Source organism: Artemia sp. Qi Xiang Cuo, chromosome 3, assembly GCF_049724085.1.
Source record: "Artemia sp. Qi Xiang Cuo chromosome 3, ASM4972408v1, whole genome shotgun sequence".
NCBI lineage: Eukaryota > Metazoa > Arthropoda > Branchiopoda > Anostraca > Artemiidae > Artemia > Artemia sp. Qi Xiang Cuo.
The window spans coordinates 50,953,255-50,968,679 of NC_142796.1; the positions used below are offsets into that span (position 1 = coordinate 50,953,255).

At 37.1% G+C, this 15,425-nt stretch overlaps 1 protein-coding gene across 1 annotated transcript; it reads left to right on the forward strand.

Annotated features, from left to right (window-relative positions):
- The first annotated feature begins 13,231 nt into the window (after window positions 1-13,231).
- On the forward strand, window positions 13,232-14,970 carry LOC148954247 (uncharacterized). The gene is made up of 2 exons (XM_089086211.1): window positions 13,232-13,384; window positions 14,272-14,970. The coding sequence occupies exons 1-2, from the start codon at window positions 13,232-13,234 to the stop codon at window positions 14,968-14,970; spliced, it is 852 nt and encodes a 283-aa protein (XP_088942337.1).
- Window positions 14,971-15,425: the final 455 nt, after the last annotated feature.

Here is a 15,425-nt window from a genome sequence, read left to right on the forward strand (position 1 = left end):
AAAATTTAAAGACACAATTTGTAGGTCAATTGTGGAGAAATTGCAACTTTTGGGGTTGAAATAGGTATTCAGGTTTGGAGGGGTAGCAACAACTAATTCATTATTATTTGAAGTCATATGCTCAATAAATTTACCAGCTTTATTTGCTGGTTTATTCCCCCACAAAAGGCTGTGGGCATTGAAATCACCACAAATAATGATATTTTTTAACATATTAGAATTATTTATATAATTAAAGAAATCCTTGGCATCTGTAGTTTGGCCATTAGGGTTATAAAAGCTTATTATGTAGATTTTTAAATTATTCAGCCAAACACTTATACCAATTACATCAACATCATTTTCAAAATCTGGAAATTTGATGCCACAAAATTTTATATTATTATTAACTAATAAAGCTACACCACCTCCTTTTCTCTCTGAAGATCTATCCTTTCTCAGGATAGTATATCCCAGAGACTTAATTTGTTGATTTTGGGTTAAATGAGTTTCCTGGAGGCAAGCAATATTAATAGAAGTATTATTCATAAATGATATTAGTTCACTTAGCTTATTTTCTGTGAGTGATCTTACATTCCATTGGAGTATTGATAAATGTTGTGTTGTTGATTTATTCTTCATGTGACTGTGTATCAATGTTCAGCTTTGTTAACAGTAAAGCAAGATCTTTTTTTGATTGAATGAGCATATCATCTGGGATGTAGATTTTTGCCAATTCTGCAATAATTTTAGTTTTCTGTAGTGGATGTATGTTCATGGCCTGAACTGCATTACAGTTTAGAATGAATAAGCATATATTTGGGGATTGCATTTTTGGTAGTGCATCCTGTTTGTTGGTTAAGGGATTGATTCCTGGTAGTGTTTCTGGTTTGTTTCTTCTTGGGAGGGAGGGCCAGGCTGGCCTCATCTCACCGGACAAGAACGCTTGTTGGCTTGGTGATTCCTTCTGATAGGGATTTGATCTAGGGGGCTTAGAAGATGGTGTTTTATATGGGGGGCTTGATGCATTGGGGGCATTTGACTTGGGGGTTTTGGTTGGTTTCATTACAGGCTTTATTTGGTATTGTTGGGCAGCATTTGCTTCCATTGCTGCAAAGGGGTATGGGATGGCCTTCTCTGTTGATATTTGGAGTGTTAGAGCTCTTTTCTTGTATGCAGGGCATAATAATTTATTTGTAGATTCATGTGGGCCTTTGCAATTGATGCATGTAGGCTGGGTGTTGTTGCAAGTTGTCAGCTCTTTAGGATGGAAAGATTTACAATTACTACACTCTTGGAGAATTTCATTGCATTTGTTTGTTGTGTGTCCCAGTTTGAAACACTTCTGACACTGAATAGGCTTAGGTTTGTATTCCTTGTGTGGTTTGATTTGCCCAAATAGGAATAATTTTTCTGGGATATCAATTTTATCCTTCAGTGTGAATAAGAAGGATCTACTAGTTTTTAGGCCATTAAAGTTGGGTTTTCCAAGTTGGGTAACATCCTCAACTGGGATTGTGTTTCCAGCCCTATCTGAAAGGCCTTCTTTTAACTCCTGAGTAGATATCTCTGGGGGAACATTGTAAACTACTATTTTTGTTGGTGATTGTTTAGGGTTCCAATTAGATGCAATAATTGGGTTATTCAGAAGAGATTTAAGGTTAATTATTGTATCTGCTGACTTCTGATCTTCTACAGCTATTAGCAGAGATCCATCACGGTTAATGTTAAGAGAGAACATTGATTTTAGCAGTTTAAAAATTGCAACTCTTATTGCAGAGATCATTTTTATTTCAAAGGGGGTAGTGGGAGTAATTTTAAGGTAAATTCCTAAGTTTTTGGAGGGAGGATCTTGGGCAGGGAGAGGGGAAATGCTTTTAATTGGGGAGATTTTTTTCCTTTTTTTAGAACTTCTAGAGAGGGCCTCTTGAAACCCATTATCATCTATGGTTACATTAGCCCCTACACTGATCATTGTCCTATTCTCCGAATTGGAGCTATCATTAGAACTTTGAGATAGCTTGCTTGACCAGCCAGGATGGGTATCTTTCACTATGACACTTTCACTGGACTTTGATTTGGGATCTGGGGGGACTTTTTTTTTTGGAGGACTTCTAATCATTGCCTATTGGAAAAAGCTTTAAACACAGAAATAAAAACTAAAACAAGAAGCGAAAATAGAAGATATCAAACCGTCTGCACTATACTATGGGGGAAGATAAACACCACAGTATAGCCCTGAGGATGTCTTGAGCAGAATTGGTTTGGTACAACTGCTGATTAGAATAGATAATAATCACAAGAAAATGTATTTCGATTTTCTTAAAAGGTTGCTCATAACTCAATGATAAAAAGGTGCTGATAACTCAATGATGTAGTAAGCTTCTTCTTCTTCTTCTTCTTCAATTATAGGCTTCGGATGAATCCATTTAACCTTTTTCGTATTGTATGATTATGTCAGGGGTGTCCTGGGAAATCAAATATAGAGATTAGACTATTATTATTCAATAATAGGCTTTATACATCATTGATGAAACCACCTATATTTAGGCAGTTAAAGACAGCTTTGAACAATTCAGTATCATCAGTTGAAGAGTGTCTCCTTTGTGTTAGTTGGTCAATATTAGGGGTTAGCTTGATGCGCTTGAGTATAGCAGATAAAGTTAGCCATTCTTTTTTATGGTTGAGAGGTGCCACAGGGCAACCAAAAAGAACATGGTTGATGGTCTCATCATAGGTTTGACATAGGAGGCAAAGAGGGCTCATTACTGTTGGACTGGTTGTGTTTTGATAGTGGTAAGTTTGGCTGTTAAGGCCAGTAGCATTTGATCGTATTCTGTGGTACATCTTTGAGTCTTTCCGGGATGTAAATGGAGAAAGGTTTGGTGGACATTGGTTTGCTAGATAAATTCTTAGGCACCAATGGTTTACATCTCTTACTGGGATAGGTCTTCCAGAAATTATTTCAAATCGTTTATTAACTAATGGTACTTCTTACCATCACTTCTTTTCACAATGGCAGTTCCAACATCTTCCCTACACAAGTGCTTATATTCAGGGTTGCCAACTTTTCGGTCCATAAATATGTCCCTTGAGTATCCAAAATTATGTAATTTTTAGCCAAAATATGCATGTTTCGTCTTAAATATGTCCAAAATATGTCCATCTTGAAATCTCAGAACCTAGAGGTTATTTTCCTTATCAATTGGGATATTGACCAAAAGACACTTTGGAAACATCTTTCAAAGCGGCTAGTCAACATTAAATATATTGAAAACGAAAAAAACCATTTAATACAAGCACAAAACTCATAAAAACAAGTAAACACTAAAAATAATGTGTGGGAGCTTAAGATTAGTCTTCTAGCGAAAATTCATCTTGAAAATTATGTTCAGCATGTGAGTCACCCTTATTTCTTCTTTTGCTAGATTTTTGCCATCGGAGTATTTCTTGCGCATTTCAAAATGTATAATCCAAGATTCCAGCAACGCTCCAGATCGCCAAATTAGTTGTTTCACATACATTAAACAACTAGTCCTTTACATTAGAAGACCATTCCGTAATTTGGTTCTGATGTTACCAAGTAGCGTAAACTGTCTTTCAGCAGCCGCTGAAGAGTGTGGCAGGCCATATAACGTTAGCATAATATTACAAAGATTCTTGTATTTTTCTTCATCCTTGGCATCCCTACATTTTCTTAGGGTATACCAGAAAACTGATGGATTTGCTTATTCAGAACGGAAATTAAAAGTTCTAGTGCCCTTTTTCAGTGACCAAAAAGAATGGAGGGCAATTAAGCCCTCTCACCCGCTCATTTTTTTCCCAAAGTCACCGAATCATAATTTTTAGATAGCCATTTTATCCAGCATGTTCGAAAAATACAATAACTATGTCTTTGAGGATAATCCCCACAGTCTCCGGGGGACGGTCTGCAAGTTATGAACTATGTCCAATGTTTACATATAAAATTGGTTATTGGGAGGCATACAGAAGTTTTCAGGGCAATTTTTTCTGCTTGTTGGGGGGGGGGCAGGTTTTATGTGGGAGGATCTTTCAATGGAGGAAGGGTAATTGCTATGAAGGGGGCGCAGGTTTTCCCAGTATAATTTAAAAAAACAATAAGAAATAAAATAAAAAAACAATTTTTTCAACTGAAAGTAAGGAACAACACAAAACTTACAACAAACAGAAACTAATACGTGCATGATTGGGTTTGACCCCTAGTCATTACCTCGATCTTTGTGCAAAATTTTTTTTTAGTTTCATCAGAGCTGTTTATTCAACTTAACGGCATTTGTGATAAGGGGGCATTCTTAGAAAACTGGAAGAAAATTTGAATTTTGGCGTAATGAGCAAGGTATTGACTAGGGGTTACGTAAGTTAATTCGTAAGTTACGTCAGATCAAAAGGACGCGAAAGCCATTTACCAAAAAAAGTAAAATTAATATGCAAATTTCGGTATAATTATTCATGTACGGTGAGCCAACATTAAAGCTGTATTAACTCAAAAATGTTCAGAAATTAAATTAAAAAAAACAAGTTTTTTTAACTGAAAGTAAGGAGCGATATTAAAACTTAAAACGATCAGAAATTATTCCGTATATAAAAAGGGCTGTCCCTCCTCAAATATATATATATATATATATATATATATATATATATATATATATATATATATATATATATATATATATATATATATATATATATATATATATATATATATATATATATATATATATATATATATATATATATATATATATATATATATATATATATATATATATATATAATTTTTAAAGTGATTCCACTATACTTTCCCTCCTTAATGTGCAAAAATATAGTAAAAATTAATTGTTTTCTATGAATTTTGCCATGCATCACTTTTTTTTCAACTAGTATAACCGTAAATAAAATAAATGCTGACGAAAGTAAGAAACGGGGAAACATATGGGAATAATACAATTCGTCTTTCTATAGGTTTGCATATTAGAGGCACTGGGAGTTAAGTATAGCGAAATCGATTTCAAAGTTTGATAACTACAGTTTTTGCACATTGTAAAAATATAAATTGTCTTATTAACATATCTCCTCTTCAATAGCCCCAATTTTAGGCTTATACTTATATATTACTTTATAGTATTATAAACTAAGTAAATATATATAGTATTTATGTATACTATATATATTTACTACTATATGTATATATAGGTACTTGTGCATTATACGGTACCCACCGCTATATACTGTATAAGGAAACCAGACATGGAGACCCGTCGGTAAACTTTTCGCAGTTCATATTATTGACATACGAATAAAATAAACACGCCACTCGATGCCTATTTTTATGCTATTTCCAAATAGAATAATCATTTTGTCGGATATGAATTTTACCCTCACCCCTATATATACCAATTCAGGGTATATATGTGCACATTAGGGGGGGGGGGTTAAATTTTATTTCTGATGCAAATGGGAGGTAAGTTTAAACTTTACCCCCACACCCCTAATGTGCAAATATATGCTCTGAATTGGTATATATAGGGGTGGGGGTAAAATTCATTTCTGACAAAAATGATTATTATATTTGGAAAGAGCATACAAAAAGGCATCGAGTGGTATGTTTACTTTATTCGTAAGTCAATAATATGATTTGCGAAAAGTTTACCCGATCACCTAGCTATATCACCTAACATTAAATTTTTACTTACTTAGATTTCTCTCAGCTCCTTTCCCGTGATGAAAATTTTCAAACTGAAGGAATTTACCCCGTTTATACAAAGATAAAGAATTATTGCTGACCATTTCTGACAACATTGCTGAAGAAAAAGAAGGATTGAAGATACTACTCCGAAATCAAAGGGGTGAAAGGACTGCACGGTACTCCATATACCCACATACAAATTCTGGAACTGGAAACTTTTGATCATATTAACATGCTTTTATGTATTATTTTTTAAAAAAGCTTACAAAAAGCACATTGAACTTTAATAGAATTTTGAGCTCTTGGCTATCTTACTGTTATATATTTCCTAGCATGTACTAAATGACTGATTAGGAAATCAAAAAACTATAAAACAGTCACTGCCAAACAAGATATGATAGTCTAGTTAGTTGTTCATGATAGTTGTTAGGTCTCATTGTGAAAAATAATTAAATATTTGATTAAAATTGTTTGAGTATATTAATATAATTTTGTGTATTCATGTTTGAGAAGACAATAAAAAGACAGATTGACTTGTCAGAAGATTTTGAGCTGTAGGCTATCTTACTGTTGAAATTCCTGAGCATGTAATATTTGACTGAGTAGGAACTACTTCTTTGAATTGAAAACAAATTCTTGAACTACTTTTTCCTTGGAAAAATGACCATGAAAGGTCAGGGGGGCCATCCAGGGGTGCAGCTCAGAGGGAAAGAGGTGGGATTTTCCTTACCCAGTATTCCAAGGCGTCTGTGCTTAGTACCAACACATCAAAACTTCTTTTATGTTTTTAGTTTAATTTAGTATGTGTCCACATTTGTAGACACACTGGATGATTTTCTTAGCATATTCTTTATTACCGCTCTCCAAACTCCAAACCCTAGCTGTGTCCCTGTTCCCATCAGCTGTAATATTCATGCCAAATACCAGCCTTATGACATTAAAGTAGGAATCATATTAAAAGTAGGAATCATATTAGTATTATATTAAAGTAGGAATCTCTTGTCCATGCTTATGAAAGATTCATGTTATTGCTCAAAATTCTATTAAAGTTCAATGTGCTTTTTGTAAGCTCTTTTTAAAAATAATGCATAAAAGCATGTTAATATGATCAAAAGTTTCCAATTCCAGAATTTGTATGAGGGTATATGGACTACCATACAGTCCTTTTACCCCTTTGATTTCAGAATAGTATCTTCAATCCTTCTTATTCTACAGCAATGTTTTCAGAAATGGTCAGCAATAATTCTTTATCTTTGTATAAACAGCACCTGAAAATAAAAATTCCCTCCACAAGGCATGTCTTTGAAAGCCATAATTTTGATGATGGGTTGTGGGAAACGCGAGTACCTGAGCTACCTGTCCCCAGCAATTGAAGGCCAATAGGCTGGCTGGTACCAGTACAGCGTTTCCTGCTCATTCTCGCTCTCTTCTGCACTGTAGAATTCTATTAATGTTCTGTTGTCTTCTTCATGATCTGAATCATCAAATTATAGATTGGTCTTTCAGTGTTAGGATGTTGTTGTAAATTAGTGATGGTATCAAATGTTTCTGGAACACCCATTTTCTGGCAGCTGAACTTAATCTTTCTGATTTGTGGTGCCAGAACCAAACACTTGAAAAAGATATGTTGGGGGGTTTCCTCTGATGTTGAATACCACCTACATAGTGGTGAATGATGGAGATTCCATTGGAATCGAAGAGAATTCAGCAACAGGTATCCAGATATTAACCTGTAATACCACACCGAATCTTCCCTTGATTGAAATGAGGAATTCAGGAATGGGGTGCACTTTGTTTTTCCACGGTGTTTTATAATGTCTTGCAGGCTCCCAAGTTTTGAGTCTGGAGTGGCGCAAGCATTTGTTCTTTCATTAGCTAGCCTATCGGCTGTCATATTGTGGGTCAGTCCTTTATGGCTAGGGATATGGTGGAAGCAAACTGAAATGTCCACATTCTTAAGGCTTAGGAGAGAATCTCTAATAGATTTTAAATCTGAATCAGCAGCCTCATAATTTATTTTTTTCATTAGTTCGATGGCAGACTTAGAATCTGTGAGAATTAACACTTTTTTTGAAGCTGGTCTGAAGTTGACCATAATTTCCAGTGCTTTTTGAATGGCAAACAGCTCTGCTGACAAAATTGAAGTATTGGATGGGAGAGTTACTGAAATATTCAAAGAAACATACGGAATGCAAACCCCTGCACCTGCATTTGTTCCCTTTACTGATCCATCTGTATAAACTTGAGTATGTTTGGGAAATAGTGAGGAAATTTTATTGGCAAAAAGCTGACAAAAAAAACTGATCAGTATAAAGAAATTTATACTTAGGGAGCAGTTAGAGATGACACTTAGGGGCCTCCATTTCCCAAGGTGGAGAATTTGGAAAAGGGTAACCATCTGCATGTTCATTTTTCCAATTTGGATGATCTTTCAGACATTGACACCAAGAAGACTTATGGTGCTGAGCTTGCTAGGGTTTGCAAAAGTGGCTGGAAAGACTGTATGCTTATCACCATAATATTGTATTTTTGTAAAGTAACAGTTTCTCTCCATAGTAGCACTATCTTTCAAAGCAGGTAGTCCAGAGAGCTCTTTTAGCTTATTTACCACTGTATGTTTATGCAGTCCCAATGCAATCCTTATGGCTGAATTTTGGAGTGTCTCATGGGTTTTAAATAGAGTTATAGGGACATTTACAAGGAAATGAATGTCATATTCCATTTTAGATCGAATATACAGTTTATAAAAATCAATAATCAGTTTTGGTGAAGATCCTCATTTAGATCCTGCAAGTCGCTTTAAGATGATGAGTTGCTTTAAAATTGACATTCTCAGTGTCATCACATGTGGTTGTCATTTTAAACAGCAGTCAAGGGTCATACCCAGTAGACAGACAGATGGCTGATAAGCTATGGTACTCCCTTCTATCATTAAGGGTTTAGGGAGGGTTGTTTGTCGGTTATAAAACACTATTGCCTCTGTTTTTTGGGACTGAAATGGGCAGACCAAAAGCTTTAGAAAACAGGCACACATCATCTATGTCTTCCTGAGTTATACTTTGGAGAAAGGTTATATTCTTGTGTCTATTCCACACCAGAAGATCATCAGCAAATTCTCCGTTTTTTTTTTTTTACTGACTTCTAAGTTTTAATTCTGAAATATACTGTGTGAATAAAAGAGGACTTATGACAGTTCCTTGTGGGAGACCATCTTTAACTTGTTTTCTTGAAGACAAAGTGTCATTTATCTGAACTTGAAAAGAACAATCACAAAGTAGATCATCTATCACTGATACCACTGTAGATGGAACATTTTTATTATTCAAAACTTTAGCAACTTTTTGTGTTTGGCATTTCTATATGCATCTGTCTAATCAAACAGCCCGGCAATTCCAGATTCACCATCTTGCAAAGCCTCTGCTATGTCTGTTTCAGTTCTGGTTATGTTGTCCATTGCACTGTGACCCTTTCTATAACCTGTTTGGGATTGGGGTATCATTTGATTGAGCTCTGCAAACCATTCTAATCTCTTTAAAATCATACGTTCAAATATCTTGCCCATGGTAGGGAGGACTGATATTGGTGTGTAAGATATTGGGTTATCGGGTGGTTTCCCAGGTTTGAGGATTGGGTGAATAAGAGCAATTTTCCAGGAATTAGGGAATTTCCCTTCTCTCAATGCCATATTACATACTTCAAGAAGTTTCTTTCAAAAGGTATGGGGTGATTCAATAAGCCATTTGATGTGTACCTCATCATACCCTGGTGCTGAATTTTGGTTGCATTCTTCAATGACCGTGTCTAACTCAGATAATGCAAAAGGTAAAATTAAAGACTTTTTATGTTTTGCTACTGAAGAGACGACACATACAGGTGGGTTTGGCAAAATAGCTTCTATATCATTCTTCATGTATGTTTTTGCAAATATCTCAGCTTTTAAATTGTCAGATGTTATTCGCTGATGCTGGTGTTTTATTTCATACTTTGTGGTCCTCAAGTGTCATTTTCTTGCCATTCATCTTGCTTACATATTGGTGAATCTTAGATACTGCGGTCTGATGGTCTACTCTAGTCATAAATTTATCCCATGTCTCCTTTTTAGCCTGTAGACATGTTTTTTTTCACTTTTGCCGAGCTGCGTTTATATTCAATTGCTGTGATCATTGATGGATGTCTTTGGAATGCCCTCCTTGCTTTGTGTTTAGCTTCCACTGCAGCAGTGCATAAACCATTCCACCAGTCTTTTGTTCTTTTGTTGCCAGGAGAGGTCCAAGCATTATTGCTTGTCTTAGGAATTGTTTTTTGAGCAGCATCCATGATATTTTTTGTAAGGGTTTTCACTTTATCATCAATTAGGAAAGAGTCTTCCAGCAGAGTATAATCAGCTTCTTGCAGGATTTGCTTGAACACTGTCCATTTACCTTTCTTGTTAGTAAATTTCCTTTTACCTGGTTTTGTTTTGCAAGACATGTGTGAGATAATTGTCTTTACAGCACAGTGATCACTCTGTAGATCTGTAACTCTACTAATTGACACTGATCAATAGCAGAAGCAGAACCTAGTTGGATGCCGATGGTTGAATGTTTATTATTTTTGGAATTGTAACATGTTGGCAAATTATATGGTGTTAGAACTACTATGTGATTATTTTCTAATAACAGTCTTTCCACAGTTTTTCCAGCTCAATTTGACTGCACAACATCTTCCCAATGTGAGCTATGTGCATTTAGGTCAACAAAAATAAAAAGGTTTTGGCCCTCTGCTTCAGTTGATAAAATATTAAACACATCTATGTCACCCTTTGGGTTATACATAGATTTAATTATTAGAGTATCTCCTGATCTTAAAGTGATTGAGACTCCCACCACATCAACTTCGTGATCATGTTGCTTTAATGGTAATGGTGAATGAACTAAACTCTCAGCTATAAAATAATCATCCCCCTCCTTTTCTGCTAGAATATTTATCCTTGCGGTAGCATTTTATATCCTGGTATGGACACTCTTTTAAGATTATTCAAATGTGCTTCTTAGAGACAAATTATATCCACTTTCTCTTTATTTGAATATGAGCAGATTTCTATTATTTTCATTTTATTAAGTGAGAATGGGTTCCACTGCAATACAATCAGTCTATCTGTGACATTAATCTTATTAGTCAATTGGGTAGCAACTAGCTCCATAAATTTATGTGTCACTTCTTTCCGCAAGGACTCTGGAAAGTGCTTCTTTAGTGCTTTCTCACTTAATATGCCTTTCATTTGTATGTCATTATCCTAATAAAATGAAAAGAGTTCTATTATTTTCATTTTATTAAGTGAGAATGTGTTCCACTGCAATACAATCAGTCTATCTGTGACATTAATCTTATTAGTCAATTGGGTAGCAACTAGCTCCATAAATTTATGTGTCACTTCTTTCAGCAAGGACTCTGGAAAGTGCTTCTTTAGTGCTTTCTCACTTAATATGCCTTTCATTTGTATGTCATAATTTGATGTTCAAATAAGTTCCTGGGTAATGATGAATTTTGAAAAATTTCTAAGTTGGTTACCAACTAAAATTGTGGGTGTTGGGGGTTTAATATTTCTTCTCGGAGGTTCAGTGCCTCTAATAGATAAGGGGTAGGTCTTATTGGTTGCAAAGGGGATGGACCTGTTGAAAGTCTTCCTACTTTTGGATCTAGTCTGGGGAAAGAAGGGCTAGCCAAACTTACGGGAAATTCAGTTGTTGACAGGGAGTAAGTCTCATTAAAGCTAGTAGAAGGTATTTTTTTCCATACATGCTTTGGATGTCTTCTCTGATCTTGGACAGGAGTTGTTGTTCTGGAGGGTGTGTTGGAAAAGTTTAGGTGAGGTTGTCTAGTCTCTTTTCTCAGAGCATTTGCAATTATAGGTACAGGAATATTTTTCTCCTGAGCTATTTTTATAATCTGACTTCTTTGTTTTTTATTTGGCACATAGATTTCGGTTTTCAGAAAGGTGTGAACCACCACAGTTTGTGCATTTTGTAGGGTTTTGGCAATTGATTTCCAAGTGACCCCTCAAAGTACAATTTTTCCAGACAACATATGTGGCAAATGGGCAAAATTTTTGTGTGTGCCCTAGTTTTAAGCAATGCTTACATTGGATTGATTTTTCATCATATTGTCTAAAGGCAACTCTTCCCCCAAATATGAATAACTTTTCTGGTGAATATTCTCCTTCAAATACACACAGAACTGAGTTGCTAGATACTACTTCATTTTAATCATTTCTTTTCTTAAGTCTTGTTGTTGACTTTAATTGACAGTTTGACAGGGTAATTATCAGTAAGGCCATCTTGGATATCAGTATCTCCATATAGATTTGATTCATTATAAATGAGTAGCCTAGTTTCTTTTTGAAGAATTTGTTCTTTTGGTTTGCAGGTTACTGCCATGTTACCAATCTGTTTCAGGTCCAGTAAAGGGGTCAGAAAAACTGCATCATTTGCAAATACCTCAGCTTCTCCATTTCTAATAATGAATAGGTCAAATTCCCTGCTCAATTTCTTACAAACTTTCATTCTAAGAAAATCAATGTGTTTTTTTGGTTCAAATTTTGGGGGTGGGGTTTTTGTATTTGTCTGAACTGGTGAGATTACTACAGCAAACATTGGGATGGATATTTCATTACCAGGGGTTGGGGCTGTTGAATCATCTGAAGTTGTGGATAGTTTAAGGCCATCAACCTTACGTTTTTTGGTATTCTTTTTCTTATGTTTTTGGACAATTTGGAAATCATCCCATGTCAGATGGTATACACTATCTGGTAATTGACAATTTGGGTCACTCAGCTGGGGTGATCCTACAGAGATCATTGTACCATCACTAGAAGTGGATGTACTTGATGGCAGTCTACATTTTTTCGTTACAATTTTTCGATTCTCAATGTTTGTAGGGTCTGGGGTATGGGAAGGAGAAATAGCTGCATCACTCCAGGAAATAGCCTGGTTCCCTTCCATAGAGGGGTCAGTTGGATCTTGTTTGGACATCAGTCACAAAAAATCAATATATCTAAAAGGCAGTACACCTATTAAATAGAAAAAAGATAATACTTGATGAAAGGCAATCCTTTGGGTGTTCCAACAATAATATATTTGATAAATATATATAATTGGTCTATCCAACTATTTCTACAACCAATATCTATTCTATTTGAAATTCGGGGAATTCAAAAGTGCATTTTGTATGCTCTTTTTAAATATGACTGTATGTAAAAAGTACGTAAATATGCTCAAAAGATTCTAATTGTACCTGTAACATTCATTTCCCTTCTAAGATCACCTGTAGACTAGGTTGGTAGATAAAGGTTGCTGTTCTTCCCCTAGAGAGGGTTGTGAATCTCTGGGGTGCACCACAGGCACCTTCTCTGTCTAGAGCTCTTCAGGAAGAAATCCAGTTGCGTGGCCTCACCGTTAGTAGAAGGGTGGTAACGGCCTTGCCATCCTAACCTTGGAGGACGCCGGCTAACACGCAGAAGGATTGCCGTCGGATTGGGGACCCGTCGGTTAAATATTTTCCAACGAAATGATAGAAATGGCAGAAAGAATTAAAACACCAACTTTGGCTACGGCATTCCCAGAAAGTGATACGTTGGAGGCTACGGCGACCCCGACGAAAAGTGAACTAGCCGACCCCCTGTTGAAACATCGACAATCCCTAAGTGTGGGGTGCATGAACGTATGTTCATTGAAATGCCCTGCGACCCGGCCCTTCATTGCTGGTGAATGTGGAAGATATTGCATAGACATTCTGTGTGCATCCATATCCTAGCTAAATGGACATTTGGAAGATGAGCCCGTCTCTGCCCTTAGTGGAAAATCCGAATCCCCCTTTTTCAACCCTGGTAACGCAGGGGTTGGTCTCTTCCTCAGTACTAAGGCAGCAAAATCTCTAGTTGAGTGGCAGCCCATCTCACCTCGTTAGGCTAAGGCCCGTCTTAAAGTACCCTGTTCAACATCATTGTCATCTCAGCCTATGCACCAACCAGAGCCCCGGACGAAATTACAGTTGACGAGTTCTGAGATGCCCAGACCCAGTCATAGAGAATAGTCCCAAACCGTGATCTACTCATCCTAGGAGTTGATCTTAGCGCCCATGTTGGAAGCCGCGAGGCAAACCGCGAAAGAGCTGTTTGAAGATTTGGATGGGGCGACAGGTGCAAGTGTGGAAGGAGACTCGTAGAATTTGCCAAGCAGCATAATCTTGTATTGACAAATACGTTGTTTCAATACAAACCATCCCAGAGGGTCACCTGACGCTTTCGAGATGGAAGAGTTCAATCGCAGGTGGATTACTTGCTAATATCCTCCCGATGGCGAAGCTATATAGAGAACTGCAGAGCCTACCGTGGAGACGACACAGGAGAAAAGAACGGCTCCGATTATATGCTGCTAAAAGCTTCCCTGACCATAAAGCTTGCCTTCAGGAAACGAAAGCAACCTCCTCCGAGATACAATATAGCACGTCTTCATGATGAAGCAGTCCCAGAAGAGTTCCGCTTGTAATTATCGATCCGCTTTGACATCTTACCCGTGGACGACGATAACGAACCAACCACCATAAAGATAGAAGACGAGTGGAGGAAGCTCAGAGACACCTTTAAAAAAGACCTTGGAAGGCTAAATTGGAAGCGGGAAAAGTGGATCTCAGAAGACACCATCAAGCTATTAAACCAGAAACAACAAACCGGAAATACCAAGTCCACTGTGTTCAAAACACTGAGAAAAGAATGCCATAAATCCGCCCGCCGTGACAGACAACGCTACTGGGACCACGTGGCAGCAAATATACAGAAGGATGCTAGTCTTTCAGATACCAGAAGGCCTTACCAACTACTAAAAGAAGTAACTGGGAAAAGAAGAAAAAAGATCTCAACTGGAGTAAGAGGCGAAGATGGAACGCTTCTGTTAAGAAAAGATGAGATAATCGCAAGATGGCAGTACCACTTCCAGAAGCTTCTGAACCCCAGTCACAACATCTTTTCCACTCAAGCCCCTCCCATTAATAGCGCCACTGCACTCCAGCCAAGCAACCCTAACCTTAACTCAGTACCACCAAGTCAACAAGCCCCATACAGCAACGTCAATGCTCACCCTCGCTCAATACAAGAGATCAAAGAGGTAATCACGAAGCTGAGGAATCACAAGGCGCCAGGCACAGATTCTATCCCGGCAGAAGTCTACAACGCTGCTCCTCTTGTCGCTGAGAAACTACATAAGCTCTTCTGCTCAATCTGGTCTCCGGAACGGTTTCCCCAGGAATGACAAGACTCAGCTATACTGCCTGTCTTCAAGAAAGGCGACCGCACTGAATGTAAAAATTACAGAGGGACTTCACTTATGAGTATTGCGGCAAAGATCTTTGCAATGATTCTCCTTAACCGATTCTGCAAAGTCTATAACGAAAGTACCCGCCCCAACCAATCTTATTTCCGAGATGGCATGGGCTGTATTGACCAACTCTTCACCTTCAGACATATTTTTGAACATAGAGCTTAGAAACGACAAATCCCCATCGCTATCTTCATTGATGTCGTTACGGGCTTCGATTCATTCATCAGGGAGGAATTTGGGTGGCAATGAAAGAGGACTGTGTCCCACCTTAGATCATACGACTCATTCAGGCTTACTATCAACACACACGAGCCTGCATCAAGGTGAATGGCGAACTTTTCCGCTATTCGATATCGACTTTGGTGTGAGGCAAGAATGTATACTCT

Excerpts from the sequence above, each read along its gene's own strand:
- LOC148954247 (XM_089086211.1), top strand. The coding sequence starts at position 13,232 with ATGATAGAAATGGCAGAAAGAATTAAAACACCAACTTTGGCTACGGCA. Across the intron at positions 13,385-14,271 it reads TAAGTGTGGGGTGCATGAAC|ATAGAAGACGAGTGGAGGAA; the intron begins GTATGTTCATTG and ends ACCACCATAAAG.